At 43.4% G+C, this 22,812-nt stretch overlaps 1 protein-coding gene across 1 annotated transcript in view; it reads left to right on the top strand.

Annotated features, from left to right (window-relative positions):
• Nucleotides 1-4,775: 4,775 nt before the first annotated feature.
• Nucleotides 4,776-22,812, top strand: part of LOC126204259 (spore coat protein YeeK-like) — a 28,260-nt gene continuing 10,223 nt past the window's right edge. The window contains exons 1-2 of the mRNA XM_049938649.1: nucleotides 4,776-4,832; nucleotides 20,248-20,449. Coding sequence (XP_049794606.1) covers nucleotides 4,815-4,832; nucleotides 20,248-20,449 — 220 coding nt within the window. The 5' untranslated portion in view covers nucleotides 4,776-4,814. The remainder of the gene's footprint in view (nucleotides 4,833-20,247; nucleotides 20,450-22,812) is intronic.

The following is a 22,812-nucleotide window of genomic DNA, read 5'->3' as shown; positions in this document are numbered from 1 at the left end:
ACGAAGTGAAAGCTAGTAACAACTGCAATCAACTGAGATTGATAGAGTGTCTCTCAGTAGTTTTGTTTCCTAGTATGCCACACAGTAACGTGTTTCCTCTGATATAAAGAGGTTCGTATAGCTGGCTTGATTCGGGGTGGCAATGCAGACGGTCGCTACCGCTTTCTGCTGAGAAAGCTGTTCGATATCCCGATCTGCAGGTTGGTGAACCTGTGGCGGCGCTGTTTCTACAACCATGGCCGGCGTCAGTGTCCATACATGCTGCCATTGTCGTTACTCGAATTTTGAAAGCAGCAGACTCTGAAATTACTGCCGAGTTTTGGTATGTTTATGAATTAGGTGATTGAAGCTCGTGCTTCGCCTCCACCATTCGATAGTCCTCTACTTAGGCAAGCTGTCGGTGGTTTCAACTGGTTGGGAAAATACATGTGAATAAATAAATAAGCAGATTAAATTCGTTGATTTTAACTAACTGATTAGTAAGTACATGCTTGCTACCACTGGACTCTTTTCTGTCCAAGTAACACGAATCTGACATTGAAAACTTGGACATAATTTTATTTAACTCATTTTGTTTGTAGCGGGACTGGACTAAATACCAGCAGCTTCGCAGCATACTGTATAAATTTCCGACAAGACTTTGAGTTAGAGATGGCGCTTATGGCTTAAACATTCTATTTTCGGTTATACCAGTTTAATCTGAATCGGTTTCCGAAACAACCGATTTTCGATTTTTTGTTGCTGTTATTTCCAGTTGTAAACGTGGACGTCGTATAAAAATTTAAAAATTCCAAGGCTCCAGTCTTTTGCATTACATATTTCAAGATATATTGATTCACAATATCATGCTATACAAGTAAATAAAAGAAAAATTTGTCTGTACACGGTTCGCTATTTTCGCGGAAAGTGAGGAGAGGCAGAATACTACAAAACATTACCAGAAAGCTATTTTTCTAATTATTGGTGGATCTTTGCTCAAAAATCATGTTGTAATCGAAGATCGTACCGTTATTTGGACATAAAGAATAGTTTGTGCTAAAATATGAAAACTGCGGTTGCAGGACTGTGCTCTTCCTATTACGTTTTCCGTTCCCTAGGACTACGTCCACACAGAAGCATATTATGTAGACACAGGCAACGCAATCTATGGTTCTCATAATCTACGAAATAATTATTCTCTGTTCAATGACAGACCAAGTGCGGAGAAGCTATGTACACTACAGGTGCACGCGCACCTACTAGCACAACACTCCACACGGCAACAGGGATATTATCGTCTCAGGAATGCTGTGTCGATTCTTACATCATATGTTTGTTGTACGTTTCCAAGTTTCGGAGTTATTATGAAAATAGCACTGCTCGCTTTTCACGTTTTCTGTAATAAGCCAGTAGCCTATTTCAAAGCAATGGAAATTTTACATATTGACATCACTCGGGTTTGAACAAAGTTTTACTTAAAAACCAAAACTTTTTCCACCCAGAGCATGGTAAATTAATACACTGGCTTTATATCAGGTTATTAGTAAAAAATTGAAAAAAAGAGCCATCGTAACCGAGACCAAACAAATACCGAAAACCTATGGTTATTCAGAACTAAAGTATCGCTATCACTCTGTCATAAAAATTTACTACTCAGGACTTCATTTTACTGGGAACCGTATTAAACCTTCACCGTAATATACCTGAAAGTGCCACGTTGGCTTTCCGCTATTCTGTTGTCTTACATGAACTAACCACATGAGTCACAGTTATTTTGAAAAGTAGATATGTTGGATTGAAGACTGATGCCATGATACATCGTGTAGCGACGCTTCATTTATCTGGTACAAAGAAGGGAAGTAGGATACTTACATCATCTTTATTCTAATTAACTGTTTTCTGAATTTTGAATTTATGTGTACACAGACAAGGAGACTGCGTCTTAGCGCAGCTGGACCCTACAAGCGCAAGGCTAGCAAACCAGAGCCCTCGTATGCGGATTATAACTATTAGATTTCCAGGCTTCCATTTCCTTTTGCTGTACTGATAATGTGGGTTGTGTGACTACATCCTATTTCATTTAGGAGTCAAATCGCGTTACTAAGTTTGTTCTCTCAGGTAGCATACACTAGTGGCCACTAAAATTGCTACACCATGAAGATGACGTGCTACAGACTCGAAATTTAACTAACAGGAAGGAGATGCTGTGATATGCGAATGATTAGATTTTCAGAACATTCACACAAGGTTGGCGCTGGTGGTGACACCTACAACGTGCTGACATGAGGAAAGTTTCCAACCGATTTCTCATACACAAACAGCAGTTGACCGGCGTTGCCTGGTCAAACGTTGTTGTGATGCCTCGTGTAAGGAGAAGAAATGCGTACCATCACGTTTCCGACTTTGATAAAAGTCGGATTGTAGCCTATTGCGATTGCGGTTCATCGTATCGAGACATTGCTGCTCGCGTTGGTCTAGATCCAATGACTGTTAGCAGAATATGGAATCGGTGGGTTCAGGAGGGTAAAACGGAACGCCGTGCTGAATCCCAACGGCCTCGTATCACTAACAGTCGAGATGACAGGCATCTTATCGGCATGGCTGTTGTATCCAAATGTTTCCTGTTCCTCCATTAAATCAGTTGTATGTGATTTCTAGAAATTCTTAACATCTTCTTCAAAATTTTTGAATGGGTATCCAGTATTTTCATGCGTGTTACGAACGCTAATTTCGTAAACTGGTTATGTGTGTAACACTTGTTGTGTTAGTGTATCCAGTACGAAAGTTCCTGCCAGTCTATGTAGTAGCTTCAGCGATATTTAAATGTGGTTTTGTGTGTTCCTGAGTTAGATACTTTATTTTTTTATTGTATAAGGCGTGCACTAATTTCTGTTGTAGTTTACTCTCTGTGGAGAAAGCTGCTATCACTTTATGTGACGTAAATAGGATTTCTATTTTTGCAGAAATGTTACCTACCACATACTGTCTTGTTTGAAATTTGTTTGCGTAATTTGTCTGGCGTTGAACTGGGGAAGTCATTAATCATTGTAGTCTGCATATTGATGTCAAATTACTTCTTCATGTCGTGCGTGTACCATCGTTTTGTATGCGGGTTTCTTGTGCATATCTGAAATGATGTGGCAGGAAATGTGATGCTCGAAGCTGCAATTCTTCTTAATATCTCGAAATTCTGCCTGTTGTCATTTTCTGTGCACAAATGTAGGAAACTAAAGCTATCATTTTCTGGTATTCAGCGGCGAATTTTTTTTTTTTTTTTTTTTTTTTTTTTACGTACAGTACTGACAAATTTATGATGTTAGTGGTGTCACAGGTGTCACGTTTCACTAAAATAAAAAATGACACACGTTTTTTATAGTGAACGTTTTTGCAAGTAAGGTCCCTGGTTAGTAAATATTTCGTGTTTTAGATGGTTTACGAAAATGTCTGCTATTGTTCCGGTTATCGATAAGCCCATGACGGCACGACTCGGTTTTGAAAACAGCTCATAGTGGTAACAATGAATGCAACAGATGCTACAAAACTGGATAACTATGAAGGGGAGACAGTACCAGTAGGCAGCCATAAAAAAATACTAGTTCCTAACATTAACAGGTAAAAAAGTTTCAAGATTTATTTTGTAATTGCAGTATAGCCTCAAAAAGACGCATATTGTGCAATATAGGCGTAGCAGCGCACATGCAAACATAAGAGAAAAAATTTTAAATAAATATTTACATTTGACAGTGAGAATAAATTTTCGAAATGCGTCGTGCTATGGATTAAAAAATACATAAATCGTGCAGGGCTTCATTATTTACATCATATAGTACTTGCTTCTTCACCTCCCCCCCTCCCCCTCCCCCCCCCCCCCCCCGTCTTATTAGACACCTTTCGTTTTTCTTGATGACATATTATTGCTGTCTTTCCCATAAATTCTTTGAGTAATTGGTTAACATTCTTCCTCCTATAGCACTTCCACTTCTTACCACCCGTTAACAGTTACCTCACTTTTAATATTGACCAGTATTCAATAACATTTTCTTTCGTCCAATATTCTGCTTATCTACCTTGTAACGAAAATTGGTGGCACATTCTCTGGAACTCGACCCTCTGGGCCGGCCGGAGTGGCCGTGCGGTTCTGGGCGCTACAGTCTGGAACCGAGCGACCGCTACGGTCGCAGGTTCGAATCCTGCCTCGGGCCTGGATGTGTGTGATGTCCTTAGGTTAGTTAGGTTTGATTAGTTCTAAGTTCTAGGCGACTGATGACCTCAGAAGTTAAGTCGCATAGTGCTCAGAGCCATTTGAACCATTTCGACCCTCTGGAAAACGTACGAGCACTGGAATTAGACATGCTCTGAGAGTGAGAAAGGGCAACGAATGTCCGCCTGATTCAGAACTTGGTCCTCGGTGGATCTGGTAACCCTTACATGCGGAGCTCAAATCTGGCTGTGGGAATCGTATTTATAGAATCTATGATCGAGTTTTTATGTGACCAAATAGAAGCGGTATATGGCAATCGTTTACAGAAACCGTATTTTGGAGCTCCTGTAAACTGGTGACTGTCTGGTTCCTTTGCAGGGCCGTCATCATAAGCGTGTACGTGGATTTACGTACTGCCTTGTGCTGTTACGTTGGCAGCATCCCAGTGGAGCGACCGTGTGCAAGCGTTCCCTGGTAGCTGCTGTTCTACGTGGAAGGCCGCCCCCAGCGCGTGGCGGTTCGCATCCGGTCGCTGTAAACAAGTCGCTATAAAACGCCATCAAGGGCGCGCTACCGTGACCCATATATAGGCTGCTGCCCGCCTCCTTCGCGAAAGAATTCTCTTGTGGTCGTCATGGCTTCAGGGGTTCTCGTGAGTATCGTATCGCTTACAGTCAGAGTGTGATGGTCAGTATGGAAGAATTTTGTTGCTAGATGAAGTAGACTAGTACAAGTGATCGGCCACATAATTAATTCACGCAAATATTTAACTGAATTGTCTACTTACGGTAAGGAAATTTTGCGGTCTGCTCTGCTGTTTATCTAAGAGGCTCAGAGAATAGAAACTGTGGAACCTGTGGCTACACGAATGACCTCATATTCTAGTGACACTTAGTCGTATGTGGCCGCCATTCAGTCCAAATAATCGCTCCCCCTCCCTCCCCTCGCCACCACCCCTGCCGTGATAACAGGATGCTAACGTCCCCTCTGTGTTATTTTCTGCGCTGTCTTACACAATAAGAACATGCCACGGCTCACGTCAGGGCCCAAGTTGCAGTTTCTAGACTTCTTCTTAGATACAGGCCTTAATCTCACATGTAGTGAGTGGCACCTGCTTTACACGCAGGTGAATGTGCATCCAATACAACTTTTCCCAGAGTCACCCCTGAACCAGCTAAGAACTTGTTGTAGCTTGGGGTAGTTAAGTTTTGCCAACAGGCACATTTTGTGATGTCTCAGGTTGTTTTAGCACCATGGCAGTACTCATGTTCATTCGAGTGTTCAGATGAGCTATCGATTCCGTGTCTCTGTAGCACCTAAAAAATGAAATCAACAACTCGGTTGATTACCACAACTCTGTACCTACATTAGTATCAGCTTCGCTGTATGCAGGTCTTTCAGAGGTGACTCGTTGTGGTTCCTTTCGGGTACAACTGTTTCGGTTTACTACTGGTAACTCCCTTCTCTCTGGAGTGTCACTCCTAGGGTATGTCAAGTAGCAGATAGACCTCTTCTTCGAATATGCAAGATGACTTACAATTCCTATTCCAGGCCTCTAAGGGTTTTAGATGAGGTTTTGATCAGGAATTCATGTCCGTAAGTGTACTGTTTTAATGTAAAATAAGTCTGAAGATTGAATCTGTTGTGTCTAGACCATACAGCCTAGACACAATGCTGTAGCCGATAGGGCACGCAAGGCTAACGCAGACGGGCGTGAAGTCTGGAACATGAGACTTATAAATGAATAAGAAGAAAAGTACGTAGATGCTTGTTACTTAACTTTTAATTAGTCCTTGGAATACATCTCTCTTGAATATTAGTAAGCTATAGGCACTGATACAAATGGCGCCTTGCTAGGTGGTCGCCAGTTAACTTAGCAGAGGGCTATTCTACTGTCTATCTCTCGGCAAATGAGAGCAAGGCTTAGCACGTCCAATCGCTAGCTATGTTGTCCGTACAACTGGGGCTGAGGTCTCCTCAGTCTCTCGAGACCTGCCTTGTGGTGGCGCTAGGTTTGCGATCCCACAGTGGCGACACGCGGGTCCGACATGTACTACAGGACCGCGGCCGATTTAAGTTACCACCTAGCAAGTGTGGTGTCTAGCGGTGACACCACAGAATCCCTTTCAAATCCTCCCCTTTACGGTACACGTAAAAGCTGAGAGGCGCTGTTGTCAGTCCCTGTTGTAATGAAGACATCACGTTACACCTTCGTCCGACTACAACAACGGCTGCGAGAAACTGGAACGTTCACCACTAGGAGGATTGCCTGTGCTGCTCCATGGACGCGCTGCATTCTCGACTTTGACGAGGATATCGTTCTTCACGCAGAAGAGAACCCGAGGAGAAGTAGACCTGCTCGAAACACTGCCCACGCTGTGCACTCCTGCGGGACGCTGGTCACAGCTATTATTCTCTGCTGTGTACGTACCGTGAAGGGGGAGATTTGACAGTGACCGGCCCCAAGACTTATTACATTTCCGGACATGGGTTCCTTATCAAATCTTCATCTATTAAGTCCCCTCTACAACCCCTAGTCGTCTGTAATAGGAATTCTGAATAATTCTGTATTTACTGCAAGAGGAAAAAAGTGGAACATCCAAAAGGAGAGGCAGAAGTGGAATGAAACTTCACGGATTGTGGAGATATGTGATGTTACTTCAGTCAATACAAATGCGAGTCAAATTCACCAAAAATGATCTCAGTATCAGTTTGCTTATCTGTATGACGTTCCACCCCTTCTGGTCTAGATACAAGCACTGATTCTGTCGGGAATGGTGTTATGAAGCCGTTATGTCCTCTGCTGAGGCAAGCTGGCCCAGAGTTATTGTGACTTGTCCTTGACGTACTGGATAATGAGAATAGTGAGACAGGGCCGATGCTTCGGGTGGTCCCATATATGTTCTATCGGGGCCAGATCTGCGTGTCCTGCTGGTCACAGAAGAAACCCTACATCATGCAGACAATTCATAGAGACACTCCTCATGTGTGGAGCAGCGTTGTCCTGTTCAGCATGAGAGGTAACACGTGAGGCCCAGGATATCAATGACGTACAGTTATGAGTATCCGTAACCACTACCAACCGCGACTTCAATTCGTTACCTATTGATCCACACACGATGACGTCAGGAGTAGCACTGCTGTGTCCCTCCAAAACATAGGAAGGAGGGACCTCTCCCCAAGTCGCCGCCATATTCGCTGACAATTGTTCTCCGGGGTAATGTAGAGCCACGATTCGCTGCTGAACACAGTTTGGTGTTATTCGTCAGCAGTCCATGCTACCCTATCACTGCACCACTCCAGACTCCGTTTGTCTTGTGGTTTTAACGGCAGCCTACACACGGGTCAGTAATTCACTGTCCAGTTGCTGCTAGCCTCCGCACAGTAGTGTGGAATGAGACAGATTGTTGCAGGGAGTCAGTTACCTGTTCCCCTGTGATGGGCGCTCACATTGCATTGTATGGCGATCGTCCTTCGTGGTGGTCAGACACGACCAGACCAGAATCTCGACAATGAGTATTTCTGCTCTCAAGTTCCCATGCTGTCCAAATCAGGCCACTGTCGTATCCAAATGCTCCACAGATCGGGATCTTGCAAGATTCGACTTGGCGGCCGAATGGAATCCCAAATGAAGTCCGTTCCAGACTCATGCTTGTAACACTGTCTCATATGAGTACCTTAGGAGCCCTAGTCATTTTCATTTAACAGTTCGAGTTTCCCGGGTACTGGTAATGAGACTCTCCACTTCATCCTGTCCAAATACACCTGTTCACGAAGAAGATCATCCTCCACTGCCCACCCTCCGGTCACTAGACCAGTCTTAATCAAGTCCATCCATCGGGTTCGAAGTCTTCCTTGTTTTCCCATCCACCTGTCTTTCCAAATTTATTTTGTCTGTTCTAGTTGCCTCCATTCTCATCACATGCCCGTACCATCGAAGTCTAGATGCGCCAATTCGATCTAATAGGGATGTCTTTATTCTGGCTTCTTTTCTCACCTCCTCATTCTTTAACTTGTCCATCTTGGTCTTCTGCATGGTTGACCTAAGAAATTTCATCTCTGATGCTTACAGCCTTGGTGATTCTCTTTTTGAGCGTACGTGTTTCAGTACCATAGGTATTAGTAAAAACACTAAACACTAACAACACTATAGTACAATCATGGCCATTCTAAATGTCGCAGATGGCTGTGCCACTGATCATTTACATTATATATCATAAAAGTACCATTTGCCATTTGTGTCTGTGTAGAAGGCTGTTTGTAAGTGGCACTTGGTTCACCGGTTTAGCAGAGACCGTAATCCGATACTTTCGTTCTAAATTGATTTATCTGCATCGTCTTTCCATTTGTTTTGAAGCTGTGATGCAACGCCGATTAACTTACGAAGTGTGCATAAAAGTTTCCCTTGGCTTGAAGAACAAAACGAAAAATCTTGTCGTAAAGTAAAGAAGGAGGATTTTGGTTAGGCGTTCCGAATTAGAAGACAAGGTAAAAAAGCATGGATGAGAAGAAATCGGCCGTTTCCTTTTCAGAGGAACAGAAGCTTGATTGTGTTATTGTGTTCTTCACGTTCTGTTCGCTCGTCTTCTCCAAACTGAAATGTACTTAAGTCTTCAGTTTAAATTCAGTTTATATGACAGGCTAAATCAGATTTTTTAAAAAATTCGCTGTTGTTATTCTATTTCGTTTAATTTAATCCTCCTTTGGACGTTACATTCTTTTTCTTTGTCGTCGGAAAGGAATGGGTCCTAAGTTACGAAACAGTTTGGAAACGAAGAATCTAGAATTAGCGTCAGTAACCACTGGAGTGTTTACATTCTCTTCATCAGTATTACTGTCTTATTTATTAATGAGTATGCATGATTAGCGGAAGCGGGTGAAATAAGACTATCAGAAAAACATTTATGTAGGCGAGAAAAATCTTTCTTCAAAGGAAGACCACTGTTGATAACAAATGATAACAAGAAACTGAGGGAAACATTTCGGATTGTGCTGACCTGGAACACTATGTTGTACGGAAGTGTAATGTGCGAAAGCCAAAGAGGGAGAAAGTGGTAGCATTCCAATGGAGAAATTGGAATAGAAACTGAAGAGATACTAGATCTGTAATAGAAAAAAGAAGTCTATTTCAAACCATTATCGGAATGATGACATGTCAGTGGAACGTCTCCTATGGTAGCTAGGAATGTTTTCGTACTAGAAGGAGCACGCATCACCATCTGCCACAGTCCGCTTAATCAAAGAGGTTTCCTTCTGTTCTAGGGATGCTAGAGTTGTGCTTGTACTATGTCTGACGTTCTTGTCTTTAATCACTAGTCAACATTCCAACATCGTATCGATATTTACGTGACTTTGAGCTCAGAGAAAGGAATATAAATATCCTGTTAAATGGATACGAAAAGTTACATTGTGAAAACATATAAGACGGCAAGTTACCCACGTTTTTGAATTTACATATTTCAAGAGCAGTTTTACAAAAAGCTGACACTATGTTCATCAGTTCTATGTATAGAAGCAGTTGGCTATCAGCATGTCCTTATTTTTGGAGTCTATACAACTGACACTTCTCCTTCACTTTTGAGGACAGAGCACTGAATACTTGTGCAGGGAACTCTTTTCATATGAGAGTCACAAATGGGTGAAATACACTCCTGGAAATGGAAAAAAGAACACATTGACACCGGTGTGTCAGACCCACCATACTTGCTCCGGACACTGCGAGAGGGGTGTACAAGCAATGATCACACGCACGGCACAGCGGACACACCAGGAACCGCGGTGTTGGCCGTCGAATGGCGCTAGCTGCGCAGCATTTGTGCACCGCCGCCGTCAGTGTCAGCCAGTTTGCCGTGGCATACGGAGCTCCATCGCAGTCTTTAACACTGGTAGCATGCCGCGACAGCGTGGACGTGAACCGTATGTGCAGTTGACGGACTTTGAGCGAGGGCGTATAGTGGGCATGCGGGAGGCCGGGTGGACGTACCGCCGAATTGCTCAACACATGGGGCGTGAGGTCTCCACAGTACATCGATGTTGTCGCCAGTGGTCGGCGGAAGGTGCACGTGCCCGTCGACCTGGGACCGGACCGCAGCGACGCACGGATGCACGCCAAGACCGTAGGATCCTACGCAGTGCCGTAGGGGACCGCACCGCCACTTCCCAGCAAATTAGGGACACTGTTGCTCCTGGGGTATCGGCGAGGACCATTCGCAACCGTCTCCATGAAGCTGGGCTACGGTCCCGCACACCGTTAGGCCGTCTTCCGCTCACGCCCCAACATCGTGCAGCCCGCCTCCAGTGGTGTCGCGACAGGCGTGAATGGAGGGACGAATGGAGACGTGTCGTCTTCAGCGATGAGAGTCGCTTCTGCCTTGGTGCCAATGATGGTCGAATGCGTGTTTGGCGCCGTGCAGGTGAGCGCCACAATCAGACTGCATACGACCGAGGCACACAGGGCCAACACCCGGCATCATGGTGTGGGGAGCGATCTCCTACACTGGCCGTACACTACTGGTGATCGTCGAGGGGACACTGAATAGTGCACGGTACATCCAAACCGTCATCGAACCCATCGTTCTACCATTCCTAGACCGGCAAGGGAACTTGCTGTTCCAACAGGACAATGCACGTCCGCATGTATCCCGTGCCACCCAACGTGCTCTAGAAGGTGTAAGTCAACTACCCTGGCCAGCAAGATCTCCGGATCTGTCCCCCATTGAGCATGTTTGGGACTGGATGAAGCGTCGTCTCACGCGGTCTGCACGTCCAGCACGAACGCTGGTCCAACTGAGGCGCCAGGTGGAAATGGCATGGCAAGCCGTTCCACAGGACTACATCCAGCATCACTACGATCGTCTCCATGGGAGAATAGCAGCCTGCATTGCTGCGAAAGGTGGATATACACTGTACTAGTGCCGACATTGTGCATGCTCTGTTGCCTGTGTCTATGTGCCTGTGGTTCTGTCAGTGTGATCATGTGATGTATCTGACCCCAGGAATGTGTCAATAAAGTTTCCCCTTCCTGGGACAATGAATTCACGGTGTTCTTATTTCAATTTCCAGGAGTGTATGACTATTGTTTATTAGTTTCATAATTGCGAATACGTCTCTTTAGTAGTGAATAGTCCACACGTTAACTAAGTAAAATCTTGTGTTAATAAACATATCCAGCAATCATTACAGGATTTTTAGTTCTTTTGAAAATCTCCAGCAGGAACGCATTTTGTTAACACATTTCGTCATTCCTACAAGCCTCTTCTCGAGGTTGAATGTACACTACTGGCCATTAAAATTGCTACAACAAGAAGAAATGTAGATCATAAACGGGTATTCATTGGACAAATATATTATACTAGAACTGACATGTGGTTACATTTTCACGCAGTTGGGGTGCATAGATCCTGAGAAATCAGTACCCAGAACAACCACCTCTGGCTGCAATAATGGCCTTGATACACCTGGGCATTGAGTCAAACAGAGCTTGGCTGGCGTGTACAGGTACAGCTGCCCATGCAGCTTCAACGATACCACAGTTCGACAAGAGTAGCGACTGGCGTATTGTGACCACACGTTTTCAGTTGGTGAGAGATCTGGAGAATGTGCTGGCGAGGGCAGCAGTCGAACATTTTCTGTATCCGGAAAGGCCCGTACAGGACCTGCAACATGCGGTCATGCATTATCCTGCTGAAATGTAGGGTTTCGCAGGGATCGAATGAAGGGTAGAGCCACGGGTCGTAACATATCTGAAATGTAACGTACACTGTTCAACGTGCCGTCAATGCGAAAAAGAGGTGACCGAGATGTGTAACCAATGGCACCGCATACCATCACGCCGGGTGATACGCCAGTATGGCGATGACGAATACACGCTTCCAATGTGCGGATGCGACCACTATGATGTTGAAAAAATGACGTTTTGCCATTCGTGCATCCAGGTTCGTCGTTGAGTGCACCATCGCAGGCGCCCCTGTCTGTGATGCATAGCCAAGGGCAACCCCAGCCATGGTATCCGAGCTAATAGTCCATGCTGCTGCAAACGTCGTCGTACTGTTCGTGCACATGGTTGTTGTCTTGCAAACGTCCTCATCTGTTGACTCAGGAATCGAGACGTGGCTACACGATCCGTTAAAGCCATGAGGATAAGATGCCTGTCATCTCGACTGCTAATGATACGAGGCCGTTGGGATCCAGCACGGCGTTCCGTATTACCCTCCTGACCCCACCGATTCTATATTCTGCTAACAGTCATTGGATCTCGACCAACGCGAGCATCAATGTCGCGATACGATAAACCGCAATCACGATAGGCTACAATCCGACCTTTATCAAAGTCGGATACGTGATGCTACGCATTTCTCCTCCTTACACGAGGCATCACAAAAACGTTTCACCAAGCAACGCCAGTCAATTGCTGTTTGTGTATGAGAAATCGGTTGGAAACTTTCCTCATGTCAGCACGTTGTAGGTGTCGCCACCGGCGCCAACCTTGTGTGAATGCTATGAAAAGCTAATCGTTTGCATATCACAGCATCTCCTTCCTGTCACTTAAATTTATTTCCTGTCTGTAGCACGTCATCTTCGTGGTGTAGCAATTTTAATGGCTAGTAGTGTATATTTTGTTAGGAGAGCCTACAATTTTGTTATATATTGTAATCAATGATGGTCTGATAATAGTCATACAGCAATGTTTCACATGTACAACATTTTAAGAGATGTTTGGCCCCGTGATTCCCAAACCAGCTATCTGTTGAATAATTTACTGTTTTATGAAGTTTTAAGTCCTTTGGGATACAGAGTAGTCTGTTTGGGTTTGGTTTCAGCAGCATTCAATTATCTATGCCACCCTCCTTATTCTTTTCCTTTCCGTTATATCTATTAACGCTGCCTTCCCCATAGAACTCATATTCTTAAAAAGAAATACAGTTCCACGCCAGTCCAAGAAAATGGTACTTTTTATGTTTTATGACCCACAGGACAGGATGGCAAGCTGGTAACAGAGAAGGCAAAGTTGAATTCTGCAACTTACATTTCACACTATGTAGCCCGTCAGCCCAAGACTGGATTAATGAAAAATATAAAAAAAAAATGTTAATATGATGGTTTTAATGTTTCAGGTGTTCTACACAGTCTACCATCACTTGAGTGCAATGAACAGAACGTTGATATAACCTTGGAAACCTGCCAGAAAAATCTTTCTTCCAATGTTCAACTCTCGCGTCAAATTATTTTCAATGTCTGTTATGTCATTAAACATTTGACATTTAGCCGGCCGGGGTGACCGAGCGGTTCTAGGCGCTACAGTCTGGAACCGCGCGACTGCTACGGTCGCAGGTTCGAATCCTGCCTCGGGCATGGGTGTGTGTGACGTCCTTAGGTTAGTTAGGTTTAAGTAGTTCTAAGTTCTAGGGGACTGATGACCTCAGAAGTTAAGTCCCATAGTGCTCAGAGCCATTTGACATTTCATTCGAATTTCTGGACTTTGTCGTTCTGCGGTAGATTTAGTTTGATAACAACTGGTATCGCCACTCGTCATGATTTTACCCAGAAAAGTCCCGATCTGTACTTCTGTGAAGTAGCAACAGTCGTTTTTGTTCGGTAGTCAAGACGTGGCGGACAGACATTGCACTTATCTTGAAAACGTTCTGGAGAATGATGAAAGAGAACTACCGATTTCAGCCGCATGAGTGCACGGAAGTAATTCAGTGTTGAGAAGTGAAAATTTGTGCCGGACCGCGAATGGAACCCGGATTTCCTGCTTAACGCGAGCGAACACCTTAACCGCTTCGGTAATCCGAGCACGCTGCCCGTCCAGCCAAAATTCCCAAGTTAAAGCAGACTGCTTCGGCGTGGAATCTCACTGAGTAGAATTGTCTTTAGTGATGAGTCACGCGTCGAACAGAGCCCCAGTGACCAGTAAAGACGTGTCTGTAGATCCCCGGATGGTGGTGGGATACCAACCTGACTGTTGCAGGCCATACGGCCGGACAGCCAGGAGTGATGGGTCTGGGGTGCCATCTCTTTTCATTGCGGGACCCTTTGGTTTTCAGGCGCGGCACACGTACGGCACAGAGGTACGTCGATGATATGCTACGCTCCGTTTGTTTTCGTTCGTGGGAAGCCATCCTGGGCTTACATGTCAGCAAGATAATCCCCGTCCGCACACAGCGAGAGTTTCTGCTGCTTGCTTCGTGCTTGCCAAACTCTACCTGGGCGAGCTAGGTCGTTGGATCTCTCCTCAACTGAGAAAGTTTAGAGCACTGTGGGTAAAGCCATCCAACGATATCTGTATATTGATGATAAAACGCGCCAGTTGGGTAGAATTTCGTACGATATCCTTCAGGAGGACGTCCAACAACCCTATCAATCAATGCCAAGCAGAATAACTCCTTGCTTAAGGGTCAGATGTGAAACAAAGCGTTTTTGACTTGCTCTGTTTGTGAAGCTCTTCCTCTTGAGTAAATCTTCCGCTTTTTTTCTCAAATTCTAATCATTTGTTTGTCTGTACATGTGCATCACATCTACCGGTTTTCGTCCCTTTGGGATAATACCTTCGTGGTGATTTCCTTTTTCCTGTTTTACAACGTGTTGGTGTTATACATCTGGTGTCTCTTCTTCCGGACATGCCATTTATGACAAAACAACGTTGCTATACTACATTCGCACGTCCACTATTTAGTACTGTCAGCTCACAACCGAATGGTCGAATGTACATCCCTTGTTGACACATGTCAGTTAAAACTGCTACAGTAGTTTCGGGGCAGACGTCGCTTATATGCCAAGAATTTTGCAATTTTATAGACGGACGGTGCACCTATCTCATCAGCGGTATGAGTTTCTCGGATTTTTCAAGTGAATAATTTGACGGTACTTTCTAAATCTCATTTTATTCAAGTTAGTTAGAAGACGAAGTCATACCGTGTCGTCGTCCAGTCGACTTCCAAAGAAACGAATTTTCACAGTGTCTGTCGCAGAAGTTCATAGCACAAAGTTAATACACCTGTTCCTCTCATTATCGTTTATCCATTATATATTCAGAATATTGAGAAAATATACTTTTGCGATTAAAATATAAGCTTATAAGGTACACCTGTTCCTCTCATTATCGTTTATCCATTATATATTCAGAATATTGAGAAAATATACTTTTGCGATTAAAATATAAGCTTATAAGGTCCTCAGACTTCTAGAGAACTTTATAATTAATATGGGATTTGTACCATCTTTCGATACTGTTTAAAATCTTATTTGGACTCAACACGTTTTGCTTTATTTAGAGGATAACACAGGCCAACGATGAAAACTCTTTTTTGCTGAAAATATTCTTTTGTTTTTAGGGTTATGTGTGTGTTGAAGATCTGAGAAAATGGTCCAAAAAGGAGAAAAAAGCCTTTACATTTGCTGTTCCTATGATATGGAGGGAGCCACGAAATCATTCCGATCATTGCTATTTTTGCAGTGTTGATATTACTGGTCGTAAGTCTAAAAACAAGAAGGTAATAAACTATCCTAACCTTCCGTCCGCCATCCGACCAATAGGACATGGTGTAGATTGGCATTTCCATGTTTCTTGTCTTAATAGGACAGCAGGACTAGGAATGAATACTGATGCAGAAAGAACTGGCCTGTGAGGGAGTATTTAGAAACCTGGTGAGAAGAACACTCTACTCAAAAACCTTGTAGATCCAAAAAACGTACTCCTACTACCTCTACATATAAAGTTAGACCTAATGAAACAGTTTGTAAAGGCTTTGCCTAAACATGGACCATACTTTAAGTATCTCTGCCAAACGTTTCCGCCCCTTTCAGAAGCTAAACTAAAAGAAGGCGTCTTTGTAGGACCTGACATTAGAAAATTGATGTTTGATATTAACTTTGAATCCACAATGACCTTAAATGAGAAAGAAGCATGGGTATCATTCAAACAAGTCGTTACAAATTTCTTAGGACATGAAAAAGCCCCAGAATATGTTTCTGTTATAGCAACAATGTTAAAGAAATTTAAAAAAAGGATGTTTAATGAGCCTGAAAGTTCACGTTTTGAACAGTCACCTTAATTGCTTGCTGGAAAATATGGGAGATGTCAGTGAGGAGCAAGGAGAGCGTTTTCGCTAGGACATTAAAGTGATGAAAAAACGCTAGCAGGTCTCTGGAACACTAACAACATAAGGAACTACCGTTGGTCATTTCACTGAGAAGTTCTGCAAGCGACTCATCGTAGAAAAAGCTATACAAGAAGCTTCAAAGAAAAAAGAGAAAGAAAATACAAGCCAATTCCAGCTGACAAGTGAAACCCTTATTAACACATATCATTGTTTTAAGTAGCTTACTGTAAATACAAACCAAACTTATGTTGTAACACAGTGATTAATTACCCAGATTACCATATAGCATGGGATTTTTACGCAATATAATAGAAAGAATATTACTCGGAAACTATGGGTGATACAAAAAAACTAAGGCTAGATTTGGATTCAGCTCACAAAAATCTATAAAGATCAGATATCAAAGTAAAAAAAGTTTTTTAAAAAAATTTTCGTTGGCCTGTGTATCTGTCATCACTGTAACATCTGTGGTTTTTTTTTAGAAATCGCTTCAACGAGATCACAATTAGTTCCTTTTCTTAATACTCATCAGTTTTGACTGTCACAAAATTACCATGTTTTCTGATAAGCTTTCGATGTTTGTCAGATTGCATTCCAACCGCACTATTTTCTCGTTTACTTTTTTTATGTATCCGTTTTCAACTCATGGTTAAGTGTACTTACTTGTTTCGACTGAGAGGAATGACACAGTCTTGCGGCTTTGGCTGTAAGTTGATTGTCGGATCTATTACGTATCGGTGTGTTCCTGTGTAATTTCCCCCCCCCCCCCTCTCTCTCCCTCTCTCTCCCTCTCTCTCTCTCTCTCTCTGTGTGTGTGTGTGTGAATGGGTGAGTGTATTTTTTATTTTTACTTTTAGGGTATCACACTTTCATCCTTAGAGGATCACTTCGTTGTTCGTCTCTTTGTCTGCCTACCCGCCTGTTATAAACCCTTTCTCTCAGGAACGGTAGACATATCAAAGTGAAATTTATGTCACATTCCACGGTTTACGATTCCTTGGCGATGTAATAAAAATAAGATTCTAAATGGTATATATCTTGATACTCGCAAACTCACTCATTAAAACCTATATGGTACTTCTCGTTGACCTAGAATCATGAAATTGGAAGAAGCAAGGTTTCACAGTAGAAGTAAAGGGGAAAAAACCAGAACTTATTAATTTGTAATTACATCAGACGAAAAAATATCTCTATTGTCTTTCGTTGTTCGACTTCAAACTTAAAACATTCTCAAAAGTCTTGCAGTTCCCTGGACCAATGTGTTGCCATATCAATGTCGATAACAGGCAAAAATCAAGATACTAGGTTCCAGGATGAATCAATTGTATACATACGTAATTAAGTTTGTACTATACTCTCAGCGAGTGAGTCCTACTCAAAGCTGGCCAGTTTTTCATTTTTTTATTTATACCGTATGTGGAAGTTTGGAAAAGGGGTAATGGGGGATTTGTTATATGCTAACTTCTGTGTGTCTGTGGGTCGGTGTGAACACATACATCTTTTTCTTTCTGGGACTGTGTGTGGAGGGGAAAGGACATGTTCAACTTGTATTTGTGTGTTTCTGCATGTGCGTATTTGCGTGTATGACTGTGCTGCAGTTATTAATTAATAAAAGCTTATTATGTTAGTGGGGGGAATGTTCGTGAGTAGATATGTCTGCCTAACTTACTGTAGGCGATAACTAACAGTTTTTTGGTGGCTAGAAGGGATTTTTGCTGTTTATCTACTGTGTTTTTTACCATCTTAATGTTGTTCGGTTACTAATGTCTATTTCGCCTTTTACTATATGACTGCCTATGAATTTGGAAATGTTCTAGTAATTTTGTTTTTTTGTTATTGAATCTGGTTATTTTCATGTCAGTTACTGTTTCGATAGAATGGTGATTTCCTTATTGGAAGTGTTCTGAGAATGTGAAGTGGCTGGTGTCATAATGTCATGGCATTTTTTACTGTTTACACCCTACATCAAATTTTCTACTTGTCTGTTGTAAACACAGTTGTTCCATTGTTGAAAGTAAACGTGGGATTTTTTTATGTGTATCAGTCTCATCATCTTTCTTTACATAGTCATGTACGGAATTATTGCTTTGGTAGACTAGTATTATTTCTTATTTCTTCAGGATGTTATCAGTTTTGTTAGATTCTTTGCATATGTAAGTGTGTATTAGTTTGTCTGTGGTCCTTTGGTGTTGTGTTCTTGCTGTGTGGCTGCAGTATTTTTGGTTGGCGTGCCTGGGGTAAGTGTTGTGGGATCCTAGTTATACGTGTTGTTTAGCTTTACACTGCTGGTTTTATTTTAATATCTTCAAGGATTCTGTTATTCAATTTTTAACCTCAGTTCATGGTATCCTTTGTTGTTTTCTGTCAGACTTATTTTGTCTAACTCCGTATTGTAATTGTGCTCATCATTGTAATTTTGCTCATCTACTGGTACAATGTTTAATGTGTAGAGCTTCTGACAGCTGCTTACTTAGTTTTTGTTATTTCATTCTGTGTAATGAATTATTCTCTGCTTTTTATAAATGTACCGTTGTTTATCCTCGAGAACCACCATACTGTGTGTTTTTTATGGATGTTTTTTTCTCTATTGCTTTGTAGAGTTTTACATATTGTGGATATCTTTTGGTTTAATGTGTTCGTAACTTACATCTATGGCGATTTAAATAACTTTGCCTATTAATTCCAGTGTTAGATTTATGTTAATGGTGTTTGGACCATTCCTCTGTTCCTGAGACGGTACTTTCTCACTTTCAATAATTAGATTTTCTAGGCAATGCAATCTTCATTTACTGTTGAGTTTAGACTTTGTTTTAAATCGCTCTCTAATAACTGTGTTTGGTCGTCTGCCGTCTGTGAACTTTGTGTGGTGTTGGTAGAATTGGTGCATGTGTTTCGGCTTGTTTTGTGTCTGAGTGTATTTGTTAGTTTCTAAGTGCTTTGGTTTTCTTTTTATGTCTCCTATGACAGTGGAAAAGCTGTGACTGTGGAATACAGGTCTCAAAAACCAAAAAACAGGAATGTAACAGTTTCAAAGAATGGAACTGTTAATAAGTAGGAATATTATCGCACGATGATTTAAGTAAGTTATGGTTGGAAAATACTGGTATGAACTATTTATAGAATAAAGAAGAGATTGGTATAAGCCGACCTCTGGGAAGGTCACTTTGGTTTCCCGAGATAACGAGGAACATGTGGTGCAGTACTGACCCTCTGATGTCTTAGTAGAAGGTAAGTCTATATTTAGCAACTGTAGCTTCAGAAAAAGCTTTTAGCAATTATGACTGATTTACACTCGTTAAAATTATGAAGGTAGCACGAATAACAGATACAGGCCACATTATCTACCAATTGTAAAGTCACTAGACTGTAATCATAAGAGAGATGAAAGGGAAGGAATGATTGAGAAGAGAGTGACTCTAGGTTATATTCTATCCCTGGTGATATTCTGTTCATACATTAAGCAAGCTGTCAAGAAACACAAGGAGAAATTTGGAAAGGAGATTAAAGTTGAGAGAGAAGTAATTGAGACTTAGGGCTTTGCCAATGACTTATTATTTTGGCAGAGACAGAAAAGGACGTATTGAAAAGAAGTAATAAGTAAGAGAGTTAGATTAGTTAATAAGTCACTAAAGTAATAAATGAGTGTTGTTATTTTGGCTTCAAAATAATTGATAATATCCCAAGAAGAAAGGGTATAAAAAGAAGTGAGGATGAGCACTACCTGGTTGAAACCAGTTACACCATTAAGATATTTTCGTAAGATGGGGCATAAAAGTTTAAAAAGTAATAGAACTTGCGATTTTATTTTGATGCAATTCGATCATACTGTTGTCTCACTGCACTTAACACATGTAATAAACTTGGACATTTAATGCCGCTCTAATTTTCTCGGCAATGATGTGTGCTCTGGTGGTGGCAGCGATGTGGTGGATGGTGATTCCCACTTTCCCGTCTGTATCTCTGTAGTGCACGGCTGTGCTGCTGGCGTGGCTGGCCACGGGCGCGGCCGCCTCGCTGGCGCCCAGGCCGTACTACGACAGCTACGACTACGACTACGACTACACGTACCGCCAGCCCGCTCGCTACGTCTACCGCCGTCCACTCTACGCTCACTCCTTCAGCTCCGTCTACAGATACCCGTACGCGTCGCAGCCGTACCTTCCAACAGGTGAGTTACTGACCAGTGTATTTCTAAAGCAAGAATACCGGCCTGGTCTGTATGTTAGCAGCTAGCTTCCAAAATCACCGCATTGAGTTAAGATTACATGTTCCCGGTCGGGCGGCAATAGCTGTCAAGACGTCTTCTTTCTCTGCTCTCTGCTGTCAGGTATAGACAACCTCCCATGAGGTGGTCTACAATATCGGAGTGTTTGTCTGTTGCCATTTACTCCACAAATTTAAGATAAAATTAATTGACTGGGATTAAAAGGATTAGCTAAAATTAATCTCAGTTCGACAGAATAAAATACTGTGGGTGCTAGGAGACTAGCAGTGCGAGGAAGAGGAATGTTTGTTCTTGTTCTTCTGCTTAACTCTTGGAATAGCAGCCATTATTCGTTGCCAGTCATGCTCGGTAAAGACTGGGAAGCGGTTTATGAGGTCCAAGTCCCTCTTAGGAACGATGACAGATTTGCAGTTGCCCAACCGAAGACATAAGGCTTGTGGGGTAGAGGTGGTTTAGGAACATTGGAACCGGTAAAAGGGTAGGGGGTATTGTGATGCGCGTACGTCCTGTCGCGAAATGATTTTCTATGCTGGCGGCGTATTGACTACCTCTTCTGTGTCTTTTTCTTGGATGGGCGCAGCAGTTGTGTCTTCATCTTCAAGCAGCGGCCGTTCCGCCTTGTTCTCGGGAGGACGGGCGGGCGGTTCAATGTCTTTGTCCACGTCACCCCGTGTTCCTGGTGGAGCTACCTGGGAATCTTGTTTCCGCAGGCCCTCCATTTTCGAGGAGGGAGCAGACTTCTCTATCTGCGTTGCCTCAGGAGCCGGGAGAGCATCCGTGTGCGTGGCGATGGTGGCAGTCGTAACGTTTCGCCCCTTGCGAGACTTGCAGGCCAGCAACTCGCGGAATTGTGCGAACTGAAGGCGCACCTCGTCCACCTCAGCCCTCTCCTCTGCCATGGCAGACTTGAGAGCGGCAGCTGCGTTGGCGACAGCATCATCGATCTTGTGAATGCTGTCAGGACTGCAGCAGCACGGCCCTCCACTCACGCCAACAGCGGCATAAGTGCCGATGGCATGATATGCGGGCGGGGCGTCTTGATCCATTGCGCGGTGATTCGGCGTCGGCGTGTGTGCCACCCCTTCCCGCTGCCACAGCTCTTGAGATAACTGCAGCCACGGTAGTTGGCTTCGTGCACTGGCGTGTGAGGTGCGGCTTTGCACACTTTAAACACGCGAGCATGCCTGTGCAGTCAACGGCGGAAAGCCGCAGCTTCTGACAGCGGAAGCCCTGTACAGGCTTCTTCCTCTTCTGCTTGCTGTCCAGCCCGAAAGCTTGCTCCAGGAGACTGACGATCGCGGCAACTTGTTGTCTTCTCCTCGGGCGTCCAGGCATATTTGCGTGGCGAGCGAGAGCAGCAGCGATGTGACCCGCTGTGAGTCAGCAACAGAAGTCCGAAGACGTCTTCTTGGTAACGTCTTATACAAATATCTAACCGCTTTGGACAAAATATTCGTCATCCGCTCAAAAGAGCACACTGCTCGCATTAGACCGCCGTACACGGGGTAGAACTGGTGCTCGAGCGGTTATGCGAGTCATTGCAGTGAAGTGTTACGTGTGTTACAGTCATTTGAATGGAACCAGTGCAGAAAGACCGGTAGACTTCGAGACGTGACATAATAGTAGCAAAGAGCTATTGTGTTTGGGTATGCCTAACAGCAAACCGTGAATGAAATTGCCCGATTTATTGGTGTATCAATGCGGTCTTTCCAACAAGGAACGGCGACTTATTCGCAGAAATTAACGGGGTAGAGGTTAGTGTTCCTTAAAACATCCTAACCGAAAGGCACTGAAAGCGAGTGTCACGCTTTGACAATCCCAGTCAGTCTGAAATGCAGCTGTGAACTCTGCCTTCAATGAACTCAAGTCCAACTCAGTCAGTTTCCCAGCGAACTGCAGGAAGAATAGTAGATGCGACAAGCATTTGGAGTCGGAGTATTTCTGGCTGACTGGAAATGTATAGTGTCGTTCGACAAGTAGTTTTCATATGACGCAATGTGTCTGAAGTGCCGGCCGCGGTGGTCTCGCGGTTCTAGGCGCGCAGTCCGGAACCGTGCGACTGCTACGGTCGCAGGTTCGAATCCTGCCTCGGGCATGGATGTGTGTGATGTCCTTAGTTAGGTTTAAGTAGTTCTAAGTTCTAGGGGACTAATGACCACAGCAGTTGAGTCCCATAGTGCTCAGAGCCATTTGAACCATTTTTTTGTCTCAAGTACACCGAAGGGCCAGTGAAGTGTTTAACCCGCTATGGGTGGAGGTTGCAGATCAGGCCGGATTTGGTTCTATATGTTTCGTACCATGGCTCT

Source organism: Schistocerca nitens, chromosome 9, assembly GCF_023898315.1.
Source record: "Schistocerca nitens isolate TAMUIC-IGC-003100 chromosome 9, iqSchNite1.1, whole genome shotgun sequence".
In the NCBI taxonomy this organism is placed as follows: domain Eukaryota; kingdom Metazoa; phylum Arthropoda; class Insecta; order Orthoptera; family Acrididae; genus Schistocerca; species Schistocerca nitens.
The sequence above is the reverse complement of the archived record's forward strand: the minus strand, read 5'-3'. Positions and strand labels throughout refer to the sequence as shown.